This window comes from Eumetopias jubatus, unplaced genomic scaffold (genome assembly GCF_037043125.1).
Source record: "Eumetopias jubatus isolate StellerSeaLion01/CBP00866 unplaced genomic scaffold, mEumJub1_p1.0 scaffold_16, whole genome shotgun sequence".
In the NCBI taxonomy this organism is placed as follows: domain Eukaryota; kingdom Metazoa; phylum Chordata; class Mammalia; order Carnivora; family Otariidae; genus Eumetopias; species Eumetopias jubatus.
Window position 1 is genome coordinate 78,679,400 of NW_028274822.1, and position 21,384 is coordinate 78,700,783.

General features: G+C 48.9%; 1 protein-coding gene across 1 annotated transcript in view; it reads right to left on the reverse strand.

The window, feature by feature from the left end:
• The window catches only part of SRRM4 (serine/arginine repetitive matrix 4), a 148,774-nt gene that overhangs the window by 32,125 nt on the left and 95,265 nt on the right, over positions 1-21,384 (reverse strand). Inside the window, exons 2-4 of the mRNA XM_028116420.2 lie at positions 8,154-8,300; positions 4,442-4,528; positions 2,307-2,378 (exon numbers count right to left, since the gene is read on the reverse strand). Of these exons, the coding sequence (XP_027972221.2) occupies positions 2,307-2,378; positions 4,442-4,528; positions 8,154-8,300 (306 nt within the window). The remainder of the gene's footprint in view (positions 1-2,306; positions 2,379-4,441; positions 4,529-8,153; positions 8,301-21,384) is intronic.

Consider the following 21,384-nt stretch of genomic DNA (forward strand, 5'->3'; position numbering starts at 1 on the left):
TCCTCCCCGAAACCCCGTCTCACCTTCACCTTTCTCTCCCTAGTGGTGGATTCTTCCTCACCACCCTCCTCGTTGTCAGGGACAACCCAGCTCCCATATGTGGAACTCTCACTGCGTGCCCGGCTTTGTGCTAAGTCTCTCACACACAGTCCCGTTCAGTCTTTACCCAAACCCTGCGAAGTTCTACTAACAACCATTTTATAGACACTGAAGCTCAGAGAAGTTCAAGTTGCCCAAGGTCACACAGCTTGTGTGTAACTCCTGCGGACTCTTCAGAGTTCCATTCAGATATCCCCTCCTTGCAGCTTTTTCTGATCCCCTCAGGCTGGTTGGGTGCCAACCTTCTGCTCCCACAAGCTTGGGTGAGCTCTGAGCTTAGCCTTATAGCACCCACCTCTGCCTATTAACATTATCCATCTCCCCGACTAGAATGTGAGCAACTCAAGGGCGAGGGCTGGATTTTGGTCACTGCTCTGTTCCCGGGGCCCAGATTCCTCATTCGTGACACATATTGGGTATTCAATAAATAGATGTGAAAAATGTGATTTTTTTTTTTTTAGCCCTGAAGCCATGCTAATTGAGGGGAAAAAAGAAAAATCTGTATGCATCCCCCACCCCTGCTCCTATCTCCAAAACAGTCAACTATCATTAACCCAACATCTCAAGAGCTTGGAGAAGCTGGGCCAGAAGGAGGGTAGTGCTCAACAGGTGCTTTGGAAAGGATCAGCAACAGTATCTCTTCCTCCTAATCTCCCATTGATGGGCCTCCTTCCCTCTCCACCTCCACCTCCTGGGCTGGCTGTGGCTGGCAGAAAAAGCCTGTTTCTAACCTTCCGGCACAGTCTCTCTTTCATGAGCAGAAACCCTTGAGGGAGAAGCCACTTGAATTCCACAATCCCGATACGGAAAAGTCCCCCAAACTAGGAGCAATTGGTCAGCACAGGAAGGTGACAGGATGGCAGTCCCAGTCAGGGGCAGGCCACTGGGAAAAGCTTCTAACACCAAATTAACAACCTTTTGCTCATCGGCTTGCCCACATCTTGTGTTAAGCACAGACTCAGCATCGGTCGAAATGTCTGGGGCAGTGGACACAGCTGGTGAAACCAAACTGAGTGGAGACCATTCTGGCAACAAGGGCCAAGACGTGGCCACAGCCCTGGCTTGGAAAAAGCCACTTTGGGGGAACTTTGAACCAGGGGTGAGAAGCAGAGGAAAAACCCAAATGAACCCTTACCTTTTGTTCCACTGTGACTGTCTAAGGGCAGAAGTAATCCACTGCTGATGTAGGGAGTTTGGAAGATAGGGCTGAGCAAAGAGAGAGCACACACCACTCTTCCCCTGTCAGCCATAGCCAAACACAGCAAACAACTTAGGTGGGGAATTTCACACTCCCTGCCCCCAGGGGCCCAGAGGGGCTTCCTCAATGAGGGGGGCTCAGTGGGCTCAGACCCATGCCCCTCTACGCTTGGGCTCAGACCTACACTCTGTCTACATGCACAGCAACCCCTCAGCTTTGCTGATGGCTTCCTGTGGGAAAATTAGTCCAGTGAAGACAGCTGCTAATTTTTACAGAGGAACTGGAAAATCTGATTTTTTTCATTGCACAATTTCCCAATTATAAAATGCTGAGTTGGCCCATGGACCACAGATTTGAGTCCTCTGGTGTACATCCTTCAGTCCTTTCTTCCGTGTGTGTGTGTGTGTGTGTGTGTGTGTGTGTGTGTGTGTAGGAGGCATCTTTTGGAATGTGTGTCCAGTTCACAAGGCCCCTTAACTACTGTCACCAAGGGTGGACAATCCCAGAAGCCACATTTTACATGATCCCATCCTCGAGGACAGGTTGGTCCAACCACAGAGTTGGACCTTGGGAATTTGGAATGAGGAAGAAACAAGACAGAGAGCTTCAGTGTCTTCTTGAGGCTGGGCCGGCCACACAGAGGGATGGGCACAGGGTACAGCCGGGTCTCCCCATGTGGAACAGGGACTGTGTATCCTGCCTGGGTGCTACCAGCTCTCCACTCCTTGGTTCTAAATCCTCACTGAGGCCTGGCTGGTCCCTGAGACATTCCTGTCTCCTTATCATCAAACAAACCCCCTTCCGGCCAGAGTTAGCTTTAGGGGGCCTTGGGTCCTTGCAACCAGAGGTCCAAGTTATACAAGGAAAAGGAAATACCAACACACAGATGAGTATCTTACGTAAGTGAAATGATAAGCTTATCACCAGTGAACTTTTTGCGCCCCCCACTCTCACCCCAAGCCCCCAGCCCACCTGGGCAGACCTGTTTGCCGAGGCAGAAGGACAATACCTGTGTCGCTTATGTTTTTTGGAGCCTTTCTTCTTCTTTTTCTTGACAGGCGATGGACTATATGACGGGGACCTGTGGGGGGAGAAGACACCTTCAGTGGGAGTTCCTTAAGGACCAGGGTTGGCTTCAGAGACCCTTCTCCAGCCCCCACACAGGATCTCACACACAAGGATCATATCAATCCTGATATTATCAGTATTTGCATTTACTGATTTGCTATAATCAGATTTGCATTTTTTTTCAACATCACCCTGCGTTTTATATGCATTATCTCACTTCATCTTTCCACACGCTTCTTAGGCAGGCACGATGGTTACCTTCCTTTTACAGACAAGGAAAGGGGGTTCAGAGAGGTAAAGTGACTTGCCCAAAGACACACAGCTAGGAAGTGGATGGGCCGGGACTCAAACTGATGCCAGGGGCCTTGCTCTCAATCCCTTTATCATCCCTCCTGCTCAGGCCAAAGACTTTGTGTCTGCTCTTCTCCACCCACCCCCACTCCCCCCAGCTATGCCCCTCCTCTCAGATACTTTAGGCCTCTCTTCTGCCTTACCCTGGCCCCCTGGTAAGATCAAACCCCTGGAGAAGACCTCATCAGGCTGTGGTCAGCATGGTGCTATCAGGGGTTCCCCAAGAAACGCAGCCACCCCAGGACCATGATTACGACTATGACTCAAGACTGAGGTTCAAGTGACCCGAGTGCCAATCTTGACGGTACCCCCAAATCATGAAGTCACCTTGGGCCATATCACCACCCATCTCTGGGTCTCTTATTTCCCCAGTGACAAAATACTGAGGTTGACACAGATGAGGATGCCAACGGGGGCCTCTCAGAGAGCAGGCTGGGTGTGAGACAATAGGGAGCAGTAGGGACCGTGGTGAACCAGACAGCATCTGCTTCTCAGATCAGCTGAAGGTCTCGTGTGGGAATGCAGCCCTGGGCTTCTGGAACACCTGCCTTTTCAACAAAGGTCACCAGAAAAACACAACTTCGTGTGAAATGCCCTGGTTTTTTGAATGCTGGCCACGAATTAAAAAGACAAAAGAACACCTTGTAGGTCAAACAGAACAAATCTACAGGGGGAAATGCAGGGTTAAGAACAACCTGACTCTTAGGGAACCACAACACCTGTCCCCAAGCACATTAGTGAAGGCTGACTTCCTTCTTTCAAATGTTCTGCCCACCCCTAAAATCGGGAGCTTCAAGCCACTTGCCCCAATTCCTCCCCTCACCCGACAACATAGGGTCTTCATTCACATTCCCTTCTGGGTCTTCTTTGGGCCTGTCCTCTTCCAACCAGGCTGTGGAGGTGGCAAGAACCCGGAAAACCTGGAGTTGGGGCCCGAGTCATCCAGACACTACTCTCTGCTGCCCCCTGCAGGCTTCTTCAAACACAGCCTCCCAGGTTCGGTGTGATTTTCAACCTACCCCTCTGGGTCTGGAACATTGGACATGATTTTAGTCGCTAGCGAGTAGCAGCTTGGAAGAAAATCTGAAAATATTTTTAAATTTAAAAAAATTAAAAGGAATTGTACCTAGAAAAAAATCCATGGGGTACACAAGAGTCTGTCGCCGGCAAAAAATATAAAGTCCATTTGTTATCGTTGGCATTCACCTGCTAGGCAGGAGTAGCAGAAGCAACTGAGAAGCCTGGGATCCCTGTAAATTCTGTTCCCCCCTCCCTGTGCCTTTCTTTTCTCATCTCTGAAATGGGGACAACAATGTTTGGTAAATCGTGGTTAAAGGTGAAAGACATCATGGAGATCACAATGCTTATAGCATAGCCCTCTACACAGAATAAGTTCTCAAAAAAAAAAATCAATATTCACGGTCTTGAATATGCTGATTACACTGGTCATTTACTATGTGCCAGACACTGTGACAGCTCCTTCTACATCCATTTTTCTCCATCTGATCCTCACAAAACGCCAGGAGGTAGGTACTATCACTATTTTATACCAGTGGACACAGGCACAGAGAGGTGAAGGTACTTGCCTAAGGTCACACAGCTACTTAAGAGGCAGAGCGGGGATTTGAACCCAGGGGGAGTCACTGTTTGACTCTGAAACCCATTTGACCCCTATTTTGTCCTTTCTCCCATCTTCAAGTTTCCATGCTCCTTTAGGACGCTCACCTCCTTCTCTTCTTCCGGGTGGATTTCTTCTTTTTCTTCTTCCCCCTGGAGGAAGGTGGTGGCGTCAAGTCTTTGTCTCGGGAGGCACTGTTGGGAGCACGGAGTTGGGTATTAGAGGACCCAGAATGCCCCAAGCCCCCCAACCAGGGCTGTTGCAGCCAAGGAAGAAGGACCCAGTTCCTTGGAGGCTGAAGGACCCATGGCGAATACCTAATTACCACCTTGTGGCTGATTTGGTCATACTTCAGATTAAGTGCCTCAAATAAGGTGTTAATACCGACCTAATGAGACAGACGCTCCCCCGTTACCCAAACACCAATTGATTATTTAAAACAGAGTTATAGAGGTTAACTGCTCCTTAATAGATTTATTGAATTTGTAAATGGCTCACCTTGGTAAATAAATCACTTTTTAAATAATTAATCGGCAGTTCAGCCCCCCTCTTTTCCCAATACTTCATGTCCATAGTTCCTGCTGGAAATTTAACAGGAGGAGGAAGTTATGTTAAGTAGGAGCTGATTATTTAAAGTATATTTGCTGAGGTTTAATGTAATGAGATACATATCTTATATCGCTTCATAGAACCTCAAAAACCTCTGCTCGTCAGGAATAATTATTTCCCATTCAATTAAATTCAAATGCTCGGGCTGCAGTTAAATGAAGTCAACTTATCTCCTTTTATAATTGGGGCAGGCTCCAGGGCTTATTTTTAAAACACTATCCCATGGCAAAAGGAGATGGGTTCGGGATAAAAAACTGCTTGGGAATTGAAACATGCCCACCCAGTTGAACTTGACTGGGAAAATGTAATATTAATAAGAATACCATCGCCATTATTAGTGATAACACCACTACTGTTTATTCGCTTATTATATGCCAAATGTTTGATTTACCTTTATACTCACAAAAACACTTGGAGGGTGGTATGATTTTTAGGGTCTCATTTTACAGGTGAAGTACATAAGGCGCAGAATCCTGAATTGGCTTGCCCAAAGCTGCACAGTTAGGAAGCATCTGAGCCAGGATTTGAGTGAAGGCCTGTGTGAGTCCCATCCTGAGGGCTTTTCCACACAACCAACTGCCTTCCCAACCCTGGTTATGTGGACATTCTTTTGGAAATCGCCCAGCTCTTTCAAGACCATCGTGCAACGTGGTCATATTGAACTCCATTCTAAGAATCTGGATCATTATGGTTAGTGGAAAAAAATCCCCAAGTGATTAGACTACACGGGAAGGCCTCTGCATTGCAATAAATGAAAATCACCTAGTTATATGTAGAATATTTTTAAGGGAGTCACTTTAAGCAGGTTAAGATAAAATACCACAGGGATTAAGTACCTAGCTACTTGAATACACTCACATGTTATAAAGCATAAAGCACAGCAAACCCATCCAGGAAGCAAACAGGCTGCTTATGTAAATATGGTAGACCACATCCAAATGTTTCCGGCAACAAGTGCTCGACACAGAGTAAGAGCCTACTAAAATACTTGTTGGGTGACCAAATGAGGGATGAATGGATGAAATAATTTAGCCTCTTGTTAAATTTTCTTGTTTCATATAAACACTGCCCAGGGTAACTGTTGCCAGGAATTTGAGAGGAAAAAAAAAAAATTTAAGGGAGAAATACTTAAGGAAAAAAAAAAACACTTAAAACTGTGTCTTATAAAATAGAGATCTCATTTTTTCAGACAATTATTCTCACTGCTTTCTGCAATGCTAGGGTTCCCAGGGAAGCAGGTTTGGGAACCACTGTCTTACACTCCTACGTTGAGTGATGGAATAAAATGGAGAAAGACCTTGAATTTGGATAGATTTGAGGTCTGTGAGAAGGCGAAAATTAACCCCTTACATAGATCCCAAACACCTTTATTGAGGTAGGTCTGCATTTCCTCTGCCTTTTTCTTCCTCCTGTACCCGTGTGCCTAGGTGTGCTGTCCCAGTGGGGCTGGAGGGGCCGGGATAGTGGTTAAGTAAATAGACCGCAGTTACACAAGCAGCAGGGAAATAGGCAGCCATTAAGTATGCAGTGATGACCTAGAGTGGTTTAGTACACGGTGGTCAAAAGTAGAGTATGCAACAGTAAAGAATGCTGGTTCTAGAAGCTGCCACACCTGGATTTACATTCCTGCTCCATTACCTCCTAGCTCAGTGACCTTTCTGAGTATCATTTTCATCGTTTGGAAGATGGGAATAAAACATGATGCCTGTGTCTTAAGTTTAGTCACAAGAAATGAGGACCTCACTCATGCAACGTGCCCTGGGTCTGGCACAGAGCAAGCTCTCATAAATGTCCTTTCTAGTATTGTAATTATGCATAGTAACACAGCTACCATTTATTCACTGATTATATGCCAAGTGACTTTTATGATCACTTTTTAACATTATCACCACTATGGTGTTTTTATCATGTCAGAGAGTAGGTCTTCTTCAGAATTCAGGTTCTTAACTAGACAGCCCTGTTCCTGGGCCTCAGAGGTCTAGGACTCCTCAAGTGGTAGCTGGAATTTGGGGCATATTCCTGGAGCATATACACTTTCCCTGGGGACAGCACTTCTAGCTTCCATGTAATTCTCAAATGGGTTTAGAACCTCTGCCCTAGGAAACCAAGAACTCCAGGACATGAGGAGATCAGGGGTCCTCAGGTTAATCTTGATCCTACCATGTACTGCCCTCAGTTTCCACATCTGTAGAATGGCTTTGACACTCTCTGATTCAACAGGAAGTGCCAGGGATTGTATCTGGGGCACACTGCTGGCAAGGACACTAAATTCATTTCCCACCTGTCACTGAGGGGGTAGGTGCAAGCCCAGGGCAGCGAGAGAGTGGTGAGTTAGTTTGAGGAGTAGGAACAAAGCTTTCAACCAGCTGGTGAAGCCAGATTATAAAGATGGTGTTGTTAACAAAATCGATTCTCCAGAGGCCAAAGACAGACTAGGCTTTATATGTGCACAGTGCAAAATTTAAAAATAGAAGTTAGGGGATAGACTGGTTTCTTCACTAGCATCAAAGTAAAATGGGTAGGTGTTCATCTAGGATTTAAGATCAGAGACCATAGTTCAAAAAACTTCACTCTGCCACTCACTGGCTGCCATATTTTGGGCAAGTCATGTTATCTCTCTGAGCCTCAGTAAAATGTTGTGTCTTCAGATACCAACACAGTGCCTGTCACTAGCAGGTGCTCAAGCAAGGCTGGCTGAATATCTGTTGAGCAATCCTGGTTGAATATCTGAATTTAAGGAATGAATGCAAAGATCCGAATCTCAGGAGACAGATGTAGGCTGAAGTCATGACTTGGAAATCAGTGGCTTATAGAGTCATAAAAATGGACAGGAACTAGCTCTATCATTTAAGACAGGGGCAAACAAATTGTGGCCCCTGGGCCGAATCCAGCCTGTCTCCTATTTTTATAAATAAAGCTTTATTGAAACACATCTATGCCCATTTGTTCACATATGGACTGTGGCTATTTTGGTGCTACAATGGCAGGATTGAGTAGCGTGGCAGAGACCATCTGGCCCTCACACCTAAAAGCTGTCTGTACTCTATAGAAAAAAATTTGCTAACTTTTGATTGGATTTAAGGGTCTGAAAGAGGAACTTGCAAAAGAGAAGTGCGTGGGTAGAGTGGCCAGGAAGACAAACTTCATTTCTGCATCCTCAACTTGAACTTCCTCACTGGACCAAAAGAGAGGGTGGGGGCAGTGTCTCACCTTCGTGCTCTGGCAGGACTGAGCTCCCGGCAGGCCTTGTCTCTCTCCCAGCTGTTGGTGCCCAAGGCCTCAGTGGCCAGATGCTGGTTCAGCTTCTCCGAGGGTCCATCCTGAGCTGGAACCAGAGGGCTGCTCTGGGGTTCTGTCCTACAGGGGAACAAATAAGGAGACAGAAACTGTTAGGATATGAGAGATTCTTTTTTTTTTTTTTTAAGGGAGAGAGAGAGTGTGCACCTGAGTGGGGGTGGGGAGGGGCAGGAGAGGGAGAAAGAGAATCTTATAACTCAGGGCTCCACCTCACAACCCTGAGATCACGACCTGAGCTCAAATCAAGAGTTGGATGCTGAACCGACTGAGTCACCCAGGTGCCCCAGAATAGGACAGATTCTTAACGTTAATCAAACATTCACACACCTCCTGATATTTCCCAACTTTCCTTGCAGTTAGGTTGGGACAATGAAAGATTATCTTGGCCACTGGTCTCTGGGTGGGCGTGACATGTGTCACTTCTGGCTTGAGGTAGTAAGGTCTGTGTACCTTCCCCAGCTGTCTCTCCCTCTATTGCAGTGATGTTGGAGGCCACATACCCTGAAAGGTGAAGCTACTTGGTGGAGGAGAGATGCCTGAGCCGCATCAGACTTTGTATGTTAGAAATAAACCTTAGTTGGGTTAAGCCGCTGAAATTTAGGGGCTTACTTGTTACTGCGGCATTGCTGGGCCTACCCTGACTGAACCACAGGAAGGGTCTGGAAACCAGTGTTTCACTTCCTTGCTCAAAACATAAGTGGAGGCCAAAGCATGATAGGATTGGTTCCAATTCCCCTTTGTCTGTTCTGTCCCATTTCCCTGCCTTATCTCTGTATGGAATGGATATCCCTGGATTCAAACACTGTTCCCCGTTTAGTAGATAGAGGACTCAGTTTCTTTGTCTTGCATCCTCACTGATTAAGATAGGGAATAACATTAGTCCTTATATTGTTGAGTTGTTATGAAAATAAAATGAGATACCATAAAGCAAACAGAAAGGCCGTTCCATTTCCCTTTACTTCCTTGTGAACCAAACCTCCACTCTGGTGTCCCTAGCAGGTGGAAGGCCACCTAGTTGGGATGCAATCCCCGTGAAGGCCTGAGGTTCCCTCCTCTGCCTCTGAGAAGAGCCCCAGGCAACTCTAGGATATTACCTGAGTCCCACCTCCTTCTTTGAGTCCCGGAAAGGGGAAGGAAGTCGCCTAGGTACTCAGTCTTTAAAAACACCGTCACTCACACCTCCTGGCCCCCAACCAAGAGTCATCAGGAGTTGGAGAGGCACAGGTGGATTTGGCACCATCCAGCAAACTCCCCTCCCTCCTCACCCTGCCCACAGGGTCCAGATCAAGCACTGATCAAAGACATTAGTATTTCTCCTGCACCAGGCACCTGTAGTGAACCCAGATTGGTTTTATGACTCAGGGTGAATGCAGCTGATAAGCCCCCTGCTCCTTAGGGCTGCCCAGAGAGCAGGCCAAATCCAGTCAATATTGAAGGAAGGGCAGCCAAACAAATCCATCTCTGTCAGCTGCTTATCAGTGCATCTTTAGAAGCAGAGCTGAGAGAGGCTGCAAGCCCAGGAGGGACGGAGAGTCTTGTCAGGGCTGTCCAGCCCTCCTCACTGCCACCTCTGGGCTTCCAGACCTCCCGGGTTCCCTACACCTCCCGCCCTGCTTCTCCTACTATGAGGGGTCCGTTCCCATGCCTCCAGTCTACTCATGTGGATTGCTGTCCTGACTCTCCTCAAATGACTCCGAACTTGCCAGGTCCGCCCAGCCCCCAGCAAGGCTTGCCTCTCCCCATGCTTGACCTGACCTGGCCTAACTTGTGTTCCAGGCCAGTTCTAAGTGTGGGGCTGCAGCAAATAAGGGGGAGATGTCCTCTGTGATAATGGAGTTTACATTCTAGATGAGGAAGCAGGTATAAGCATATATGCAAGTACTAATATGACTTATTGGATGGTAATAAATTATGGAGAGAATAAGCCCGTGGAATGGGAGGGGGTGACTGTTCTTTTGTTCAGGGTATCAGGCAGGCCACTCTGAGGATGTCACAGGATGGAGGCTTAAAGGATTAGGGACTAACCTTGCAGTTTGTGGTGGTTTTAAAATGTGTTCACAGATTCTTTGACAGCTCTGCCATCAAAAGATGAAACCCAATTTCCCTCCCCTTGAATACTGGCTGGGCTTAGTGATTCACTTTTAATGACCAGAAGGTAGTAGAAGCGATAACGCATGATTTCCAAGACTAGGTCACAGAGGCAGCTTCTGCCTCGCTCCCTTTGGATTGATCACTTGAGGGAAGCTGCCAGCATGGTGTGAGGACACTCAGGCAGCCCTGTGGAAAAGCCCTTGTGAAGAACAGCTGAGGCTTCCTGCCAAAAGCCAAGCACCCACCAGCCACGTGGGCACGCCACCCTGGAAGTGGATCCTCGAGCCCCAGTCAAGCCTCAGATGACACTGCGGCCCTGGCCGACATCGGACTGCAGTCCCATGTCCCATGTGAGATGGTCAGCGGGAGTTGCCCAGCCAAATTCTTGACTCGCAGAAACCGTGTGATGTTGTTTGTTGCCGTTCTAAGCCAAAAAGGTGTGGCGGGATAATTTGTGGCCCAGTAACAGACAAGTTCTACACAGGTCATCTGCGGGAAGTGGGAAATGCACTCGAGACAGAAGGAATGGCAGGTTCTTTATATACATGTAAAGAATGGCAAGCAGGGCTAGAGCGAACAGAGGGGAGACCAGAAATCGGGTCTTGCAAGTCATGAGACTCTGTGGCTGAGACGGAATGCCTTTTGAACAGGGGAGTGACCTGGTCTGGCTTAATTTTACAAGGATCGCTCACCAGTTGCTGAAGACACTGGACAGAGGGAGGAGCAACAGAGACGGGGAGACTAAGGCAACTGTCCAGGCTCTGATCAGTGGGTCAGGGATGAAGGTGATGGATGTGGTCAGGTTCTGAGATTTGAAAGCAGAACTTGCATCATTTGCTGCTTGTCAAACACGGGATGGGAGAGAAGAAGGGAAAGGGAGGGGTCAAGGATGATTCCAGGGTTTTGAGCCCGAGCAACTGGCAGGACAGAGTCCCCACTGATGAGGTGGAGATGCTGATGTTGGGAGCAGATTTCTGGGGCGATCTAAGCCCTGTTCTAGGATGTGAGTCCCTTTGCTACTATGACTACAGCTCCAAATAGGTGCTATGGATGTCTGATTGTCTTCTCTCACACTGGACTCTGAGCTCCCCGGGAGTGGGACTGTGTCTCACCGCCCCAGGACCCACCACGTGGTAAACACTCAACGTTTGCTCAGTGAATAAATGAAAGAGCACATGCATTGGCTAAAGAGAACAGGTATTTGTTTCAAAAAGTTAGAAAGGGCTTTTGAGATGGCCTGAGCGAATCCCTTCATGTTACAGTTGGTGGAGATAAACCAGCCACTGCCTCGGCCAACTCAGACAGCTCAGGCAATGCATTTTCTACTCTACCCCATATTTCTCTTAGAAAAGTGATCAGTGAACTTATCAACATATGAGTGTATTGCCCAGGAGGGCCTTGAGCTGGACGCACACAAGAACGGAATTTTGGACTCTGGGGCATTATAGGAAACCATTACACAAATCTGTTATCAGAGACAAGCCCCAGATAGGAAAAAAACAAAAAACCAAAAAAAAAAAAACAAACAAAAAACTGATGTGAGCAATTTGGCAGCAAATTAATCCATGATGAGTGTAAGTGCTGGCATTGTGTGGAAGGTCTCAGTGACTTCGGCTAATTGGGGGGGGGAGTGGAGGCACGGGTTATCTGCAGTGCAGGGACAGATGGGGAATGCTCCTGCCAGGCACTGGGGGACAGGGCTTAGGGTGAGGATGACGCCTCACCCATCCCTGCTGGCATCAGGGATGGGCAAATCCCGATGATGGTTCGATGAGGAAAGGTACGATGGAGTTGCCGCATTTATAATCTGACACTCCCTGACATGGTGGATGGTCCTCATTTTCTTTCTTTCCTTTTTTTTTTTTTAAGATTTTATTTATTTATTTGAGAGACAGAGAGCACAAGTAGGCCAAGAGGCAGAGGGAGAGGGAGAAACAGGCTCTCCGCTGAGCAGGGGGCCCAATGTGGGGCTTGAGCCCAGGACCCTGAGATCATGACCCGAGCCGAAGGCAGACGCTTAACTGACTGAGCCACCCAGGTGCCCCTAGTTCTTATTTTCTAGAGCATTTCTGTAGCACCTTCCTTGCAGAAAGTACCCATTCTGGGATCTTGCAATAAAACAAACAAAAACCAAACAAAACCAGAATTAATTCTTCTACCTGGCAGATAGGGAGTTGTGAGGGATGGAAGAAAGGAAAACTCCATAATATCATAGAACTTTTAAGATCCTTTTTAAAGATGTTCTGACGCGTTGCTTTTCTGCTTTCTTAAAACTGAAAGAGACTCAGAGAACCATGTAGTCCCAGGTTTCTAAAACCTCGCACACCTTCAGAGGCTCCCAAGAAGCTGGTAAAAATACAGACATCTCAGTCCCATCCCAGCCATAAATACAAGTCTCAAAGGGGTGAAGCCAGGAAATACGCATCTTACAGAAACATCCCTGGTAATCTCGCCTCCTCTGGATTAAGAGGAGGTCCTCACCGATTACCAGAACTAAAAGGCTCTGCTGGACCTGGCTTCTGCTCCCACTCCAGACCTCATCTGCTATTTTCCTCTCCATCCCTTACTCTGCTCGAGCCACATGGCTTCCTCACTGTCCCTCACATGGAACAGGGCCTTTGCTCAGAGCCTTTGCCCTTCTGTTCCCTCCACCTGGCATGCTGTTCCTGCAGTTCTTTGCAAGGCCACTTCCTTCCTTTCGTCCAAATGTCACCTCCTCGGAGTGGCCCTCTCTGACCCGCTCTGTGATTGTGCCCCTCTCTTCATTGCCTCCAGCATAGTAGTCTGCTGTGCCTTCCTCCAGGACATTTGTTACTATTTGAAATGACCATTTTATATGTTTATTTGCTAACCATTTGTCTTCTGGACTCCAACGTGAGCTTCATGAGAGTGGGAATTCACCTCTTTTCTCACCACTGAATCCCCAGGGATATAGTGCCTGGCACAGTGTACTTTTTGGCTCAATAAACATTTGTTGAATGAATGACTGGATGGATGGATGGATAGATACATGATGACTGATCCCGTGTGGGAACTTCTCCTATGTATAAAGAAGCAGTGGTCTAAGGAGAGGGGCCCGTCTGAGGTCACCCAGCATTTCAGCGGACTCAGACCTCAGCCATGGTGCCGCCTCTTCCCCACGGCACCCCACCCCTCTTCCTCCCCTGCCTCCCGCTCTGCATCCTTGCAGGGCTTTTAAGAAAAATTCCGTGTTTTCTCTTGGCTGAGAAGTCCCGGCAGCTGCCTCGTTTTTACCACACGGCCCTTCGATGTTGCATAAAAAAAAAAAAAAAGCACTTAAAAGGAGGCGAGATCTTCAGGGGACAGCTAAAACAGTACAGTCGAGGGCCTGCACACTCCACTCCACAGAGGGAGGGAGGGGGCCGTGCTTGCTGAATTCTTCAAGGCCTTCCCACTCCGTTCCTGCTAATCAGCGACCTGGAGTTTAGATGCTGCTCTCCGTAGTCATGGCAACCAGCAGATTCCCAGCCTCTGATAAAAGTCAGGCCTGAACTTTCTACAAAACTCTCCAAGATGCGCAGCTCCCTAGCTGCTTCCCTGCTTCTTGCATCAAAGCGCCCTGCTCCCAGCCAAGTGCTCATCTGTCCCTGAGTTGGGTACAGATCCTCGTTGTGCCCCAAACCCCAGATTGAGTTAAACACTGACTGGGGAATCAGAGACAAACAGCGGTGGAGTGGAGCAGAAAGGGACCCCCCCCCCCAGCCCTGGCGCTCCTCTGTACAGAGTGGGGAAACTAAGGCCCCAAGAGGCAAGGGGACTTGGCCAAGGCCACACAATGAGTGACTCATGTCTGAGCTGTGGCCGGAACCATGGCCTTTTGTCCCTGAGTCCAGTGCTCTTTCCACGTCACCTAATCATAGTGGCAGCCAACATTTATCAAGCACCTGTGCCGTGCCAGACACCAGGACCACGCACCATCTCCGTTAAGCTTCCACAGAAAGCTAGGAACAGGCGTGGGCATCCCTACTGAGACCCGGGGACAGTGAAGTGGCACGAACACTAGCTGGCCTCCCTGTTGATAAGAATCAATTGAGGAAAAGAGAGAGAAATCTGGAAAACACTTTGAACATGTAAGGAAGTAATAAGTGGGAGTAGAGGGTGAATCTTGGTAATTTCATTGCGAGACAGAGACTTGCTTTATGTGTTTGGAGAAGTTTGGCTTGAATGTTATATTCCACAAAGAGGAATGGTGTTTGCTCATTGGACTGGGGACACATTTCGCCCCCGTCCCATCCCACTAATAGCTTCTCCTGGGTGTAGAGCACTAATCAAGGGTCTCAGCTGATGTTGACGACCCTCTGTAAGGTACACAGTTTAGCGAACTTCTCCCCATTTCACAGGTGAAGGCACTGAGACCTGGAGAGGCAAAGGGTCTTGCTTTCCATCCAAGGCTCATGCCCCAGGTTCTTGTTCTGCACTTGCATTCAGGCCTGTGAATGGTCCACCCTTGTCCCTGCACTTAGCCAGACACCTCCAATCTGCCTGTTTCAGTAGAGAATGAGGGCCCACACTCTCGGCTCATGAGTCCACCAGAAACCTCAAGGCTTATCGTGGGGCAGACCCAGCCCACAGAAAAGATGGATCTGGCTAATTTGTGCCTTGGTTCCTGGGGCTTCGGTCCTGGCCTGAGGTCTTGGTACCAAGTCCGTTGAGGGTTAATTAAGCCTGGTGAGGGGTCACCCACAGAAGCTGTGACTCCTGAGCTTTGCCGTCACGGCTAGGAAGAGTGTCAGAGCTTGGGGGACTGGGGATTCCCAAGAGCCACTGAGGAGATGTCATAGGAGTTAGTAATGCTCATCCTAGTAGGAACTGAATGAGAAATGAGAAGTGTTAAGAAGCTGGCATCTCCCTCACTATTTCATTCCTTTATGCAAAGGCTGTTTGCTGAACACCTACTTGGTGTCAGATTTCAAGGACCGTAAAGTAACTAAGACTTGCTCTGCCCTCCGCCTGGAAGGGGAAGACAGATCCCGCAACTGGGGATTACAGTACGGTACAGTAATCTCAGAGGGCCACGGAACCACGGAGAGAGCACCGAGTCCAGCCTTGGCATGTGGGCAGGTGGCCATGGAAGGCTTCCTAGAAGATGTATGGAAACTGGTCAGGAGACTGCAGTGCAAAGGACATAGCAGTGAACTTTGAGTAACTGCAGAGGAGGCGGATGTGAGCTGGATGAGACAGAGGGGTGGGAGGGTAGAAAGCAAGAGGGGAGACCGGTTTATTTCACTGAGCAAAATGCCCTTAAGGTCCATCCTCGTTGCCACAAATGGCAGGGTCTCTTTCTTTTTCACGACTGAATAATATTCCATTGTGTAGACATAACACGTTCTCTTTATCCACTCCCCCACTGGTGGACACTGACGGTGCTTCCATGTCTTGGCTACTGTCAATAACACTGCAGTGGACATGGGGTGTGGGGGGAAAAGAAGCTGAGACCGGGGAGGGGGACAGGAGCTGGGTCCTTCAGGGTCAGGTGGGGGACAGACAGGTGCTTCTCACACCTTCCTGTGCACGTGAAGCCCCTGGAGATTGTGTTGGGATGGAGGGGCTGACTCAGCAGGTCTGGGTTAGAGCCCGAGCTTCTGTCCTTCTACCCAATGCCCAGGGGCTATTGTGGCTCCTGGAACCGCTTTGAATAATCAGACTGTAGACTTACAAAGGATTCAGACCCGACCTGGAGGGCTGGCCAACACAGACAAGCACAGCCCTCTAGCACACTCCCTCTTCTGGCAGGATGACAATGGTTTTAGTTTAGCTCTCAGGGCTGAGAGCGTGTGAGTGTGTGAGCATGTATATGTGTATGCAGTAAACACTCTTGTATATCAAAAACTGTCCAGTTCCCAAGTTCAGGTCAAAGGACAAAAGAAACATATGGAGAAAAATCAGCTCAGCATTTCTTACCAGCTCAGCCAAGCAGGTCAGGCCCCCAACATTCCTGGGTTGTAGACTCTCATCACTGAACACATCCATCCTCTGCCCTCCCATCAACCCCAAATTCAGCCAGTAATTTCTCCCTCCTCAGGCTGGGCTGTCGATGGCCTATTTGCCTAGGGAGAGAGGGCAAATGGTTGAGAGGGGGACTGCATTTGATTCTTGGGGCTGTCTGGCAGGCAGGCTGCCCCCAACTTGGGAAATGGCCGAGTTCCAAAATGCCGTGGTTTTCCACTTGAACGGGTTGCAAAAAGTAATTTGGTGATGCTGAGAAAGTGCACAGGTCCTGGGGTCCTACTGACCTGGGTTCAAGCCCTGATCCCGCCCAGCTGCGTCACCACAGGCAAGAATAACATCTCTGGCTCCAGCCCAGGGCACCCTCAGGACCTTTCTACCAGCTGGAATTGCAGACAGGGTTTAGATTCCTCCAAGGAGCGTGAGTGGCTGACTATATTTTCTTGCCAGGGGAGGGCCTGTGCTAGGTGAGTCCCTTTAGGCATCGATACAACCACTGTGGAGGAGGCACCAGGCAAGCAAGATCTGCCGGGAACAGGACAGAAGTCTCCAGCCCAGGGTAGGAGGAGTATTGATTCAAGAGCCAAGTAAAGGCTGGTCCCAAGCAGTCCCAAGAAGTGCCACCAGGCACTTATTCACTTATTCTTCATTCAGTCAGTGATTCAACAAATATTTACTGAGCACCTACTACGTGTAGGCCATGTTCTAGGCACTGGAGACAAAACAAAGAACAAGGCAGAAACAATCCCTATTTGGTGGAGCTTGCATTCTACTGGGATGAGCAGAGGGGAGAGGAGCAGAAAATACAAATAATTAAGTGGTAAATACATAGGCTATTGGAAGGGGCATAGAGAAGAGAAACGGAGGATATTTCTGGGGATGCTTCTGGGAGAGGGCTGGAATTTTAAGTGGGGTGATCAGAGGAGGCCTCCTTGAGAAGGTTAACATCTGAGCAAGACTTGAAGGTGCTGAGGGAGGGAGCCTTGTGCCTTCCAGGGAAGAGAGCATGATAGGCAGAGGGCATGACCAATGCAAAGGCCCTGAGGTAGGAACACACTAGCTGCACTGTGGCTACAGCTGAGTAAGCAGGACAAAATTTGGGGGGTGGGGTATCAGAGAAGTAATGAGGGATCAGATCATGGACAGGCTGGTGGACTACTGTAAGAACTTGACTTTTTCTCTGAGTGAGAGGAGAAGCCAGGGGAGGGTTCCAAGGAGAGGAAAGATGAGGTCTGACTTAGGCTTAAAGGTTCTCTGGAGGCTTGCTGAGTCTAGTGGGCCAGGGAGCTGGGATCAATGTAGGAAGACCAGCTGGGATGGTTGCAACAACCCATCCAAGAGAAGATGGTGGCCGGGGTCCCTGTTATCACTGCTGTAGTGGGAAGAAGTGGTCAGATTCTGGACACAGACTGAAGTTGGAACCAATGGAGTCTGCTCATGGATTGGCTATATGGCACTGTGAACATAAGGGGTCAAGGGTAACTCCAAGGTTTTGCTTTGAGCAACTGAGGGGATGGAGCTGCTGGTTACTAAGTTGGGGATGGTTGCAGGGGCAGAAGGGTGTTTGGGATGCCAACTAGACACCCACGTGGAAGTGGTAAGTAGCAGCTCAGTACCCAAGACTGGAGTTCAAAGAAGACATTAGCACTGGGGAAGTGCATTTGAGAGAGGTTGGCATTTAGACGGCATTTAAGGCCATGGGATCGGATCTTCTTGGGGGTGAGATGGAGCACCTCGCAAGCGTGAGGTGGGAAGCTGAGGAAGGAAGGAAGCTCCATGTCAGTGAGGTTTTGGAATAACAAGATGGCTCAATGGGAGTGTCCCAGCCTGGTGGACTGCCTCTTAAAATATACAGTTGACCATTGAGCAACATAGGGGGTGGGGGGGGCGCTGATTCCCATGCAGTTGGAAATTCATGTATCACTTTTGACTCCCCTAAACTTAACTATTAACAGCCTACTGTTGATCAGTTGGCCTTATCAATAACAAAAACAGTCAGTTAACACATATTTTGTATATTATATGTATTCTAGACCGTATTCTTACAACAAAGTAAGCTAGAGTAAGGAAAATAAGAACATCGTAAGGAGGTGCCTGGGTGGCTCGGTCAGTTAAGCAGCTGCCTTCGGCTCAGCTCATGATCTCAGGGTCCTGGGATTGAGCCCCGCAGCGGGCTCCCTGCTCAAAGGGGTGTCTGCTTCTCCCTCTCCCTCTGCCCCTCCTTCCCCCTGCTCATGCTCTCTCTCAAATAAATAAATACAATCTTAAGAAAAAAAGAACATCATAAGGAAAATACATCTACAGGACTATGCTGTATTTATGGAAAAGAATCCAGATAGAAGTGGATCCTGTGCGGTTGTTTGGGCTGCTCACTGGTCAGCTGTGCTCATAAAGCGTCTGACTCCTCCCTTTCATTCATTCCTCAGCTAGTCCTTAATTCTGGTAAGCATCATTTTACTTCTGGTGGAGGGTCATTTCAAGATGCTCCAGACATCCTCCTTCCCCCACGGAGGCCTTCCTCACAATCCAGAGGAAGACGTGGATCAGGTTCATGAGGAACTCTCAGGAGTGAAAGTGACCCAGGAAAGGAGAGGTCCTGAGGAGAGAGAGGACAAGGCTGGAGGAACACGTGCACAGAGCGGGCAGGGTGACTGGTCCGGAGAGGGTGGGTAGAGCATGGTGATCAGATTCATCAAACAGACTCTGCCTGGCCACTCACCAGCTGGGTGACCTTGGGCAAATCTCCTCACCTCTCTGGTGAAACACAAATCGCATGCACCTCAGGGGGCTGTCATGAGACTAAAATGGCGTGATGCGCACCCGGTGCTTACATGGCAGCACTTTAAATCCCAGCCATACTTTCCAGGGCAGGTCACATTGTTCTCCGGCCTCACTGCTGACTCGGATCCCCTTTCCCCAGATGGCCCAAGGCAAAGGATTCTGGGAAGGGGAAGGGCAGGGAGGTTGGTGTGCCCTTGAGTGTCTCAGGAGCTCCTTCCTACCCCGGGACCTTGGCTCTCCACCACCAAGCTAAGTGGCTACTTCAGAACCTAGCAGTGGCCCATTCCATGCTATGTCTCGGCTTCTTTTTATCTCAATAGCTCAGGGATGAATTTGTCTCTTCCTGCTGTCCCAGGGCCACCCACTGGACTCCGTGATCAGCTAGAACTACAGTTGGGGCTCATGGGGCATGTGAGAGTACGGTGCAATTAGGACTCTGTGTTCCTGCAGACACACACACACACACACACACACACACACACACACACATTCACATGCCCATGGCTCCTTCCCCAGGCTGAGGTTTGGAAGAAAATTCCTAACAAGAAGAGAGTAAGCTGCCACTGAAATCTGCAGAGAGGACAGAACAGACAAGCCACAAATCTCGATGGCAGGCGGCAAGCAGGCGGTGAGCTCCTGAGGTCTGGGCTCGTTAGTTTTAAAATAACACAGCAGAGCCGTGAGATAAAGGGCTTCAGTGGGGGAAGCTGTCAGACACCCTGCCTCACGCTGTTGGAACCACTGGCGGGGTCCCATCCCTCCTCCTGGGTTACAGAAACACAGACTGCCAGTCGGGGCAGTGGCTGTGTGGCCAGATCACAGGGTCGGAGCTTGTCAGAGCGAGGCCAGGCCTTGGGGGACTTTGACCCCAGGCCTGGAGAAGCCCAGGTCCGGAGGAGGTTGGGGTAGGGGGGGCAAGTGCTACACTCAAAGACACTCGGCAAATTAGGAGCTGAGCAGGGACCACCACTCGGTTCCTTTGCTGTTGTACTCTGTAAAGGCTGTGCTCTTGGCCAGATCCTAATCAGATGGGAATATTGGCTGCAAATGCCTCACAGGTGCCTCTTTCCAGAAGGTGGGGCAGGAAGGCAGTCCACAGCCCACTAACTGACACAGAAGTACAAAAGACCTGCCCCCTTGCCTCAAAGTAGGACTAACTCTAGGGTGTAGTGCACACTCCAGAGCTCCCCCTGGGATCAGGCTGAGGCTACACTCCAGTCCAAAGTACGTTTTCCCTTTGCTTTCTGCCCCTGCCCTAACCCGCTTCCTCACTTCCTTTCTCCTGAGAGCATACCCTCACTAGGTCATGTGCACCCCAATCTCTGTCTTGGGCTTTATTTCTTGTGAATTCCATCAAAGACATAGAGTCAGACCAAGTTTTTCCTCTATCAAATGACTAAATGCAAAAACAAAGGTTAGTTAAGTACTGTATTTTCCAGAATCAGACAGACATGGGTTTGAATCTCTACTTTGCTACTTCCGGGGTGTGTGACCCACAGGAAGTTAAATTTATTATCATCAAGCCTTAGTTTTCCCATCTGAGGATGGGAAATGTTAATGGGGTTAATGTTACCTGCCTCATTAGGTGGTTGTAAAATGCTTAGCACATTTCCCAGATACATAAGAAATGCTCAGTATATGTTATTTGATGATGATGACGGTGATAAGGATGGAGCCGGAATGGAGAGGGTGGTCCATCAGAATTCCACCAATCAGCAGAAAGCTCTCAGAAGACTCCGCCCCTGCAGCTTCAGCACCAATCACCAGCGAGTTCTCAAACCACACCCTTTCCATCTACCCACTTCCACCCCTCTCCCTGAGGCTTGTCCCAGAGGCCCCATCCTTTGCCATTATGGTTCTTCCCTGACAAAGGAGTCCCTGTGGGAGGGAGGGCTCTCTGGAAGGAGCAGACGTCTGGCTTTACACAGTAGTGGCCATTTCTCAATGCCAGCCCAGGCATCCAGCTGTCCCACCTGTAGGAAATGGCTCCTCCACGGTAATTCTGATTAAGGAGCTGATGGGAAAGGTCTGTCCCTCCACTGGGACTTTTATCTACTTCTTAAAAGTCAAACCCATTACTGCAGGATTGCGGGTTTATTAGAGAGCTTTATCTTTATTAGGCAGTTTTGTGATTATGGCCACCAACTCTGATAGGTTCCCCTCAACTCCAGGAGGACTTGGGAGCAGGGGTGGGTGGTGACAGGGACACAGGACATCTCAGGAGGTGTCAGGGGATCTTGGGACAGCCCCTCCCTAGCACACAGGCAGAGGTCTTTTTAAGCTCCGAGGTTTCTCTCCAAGCTCA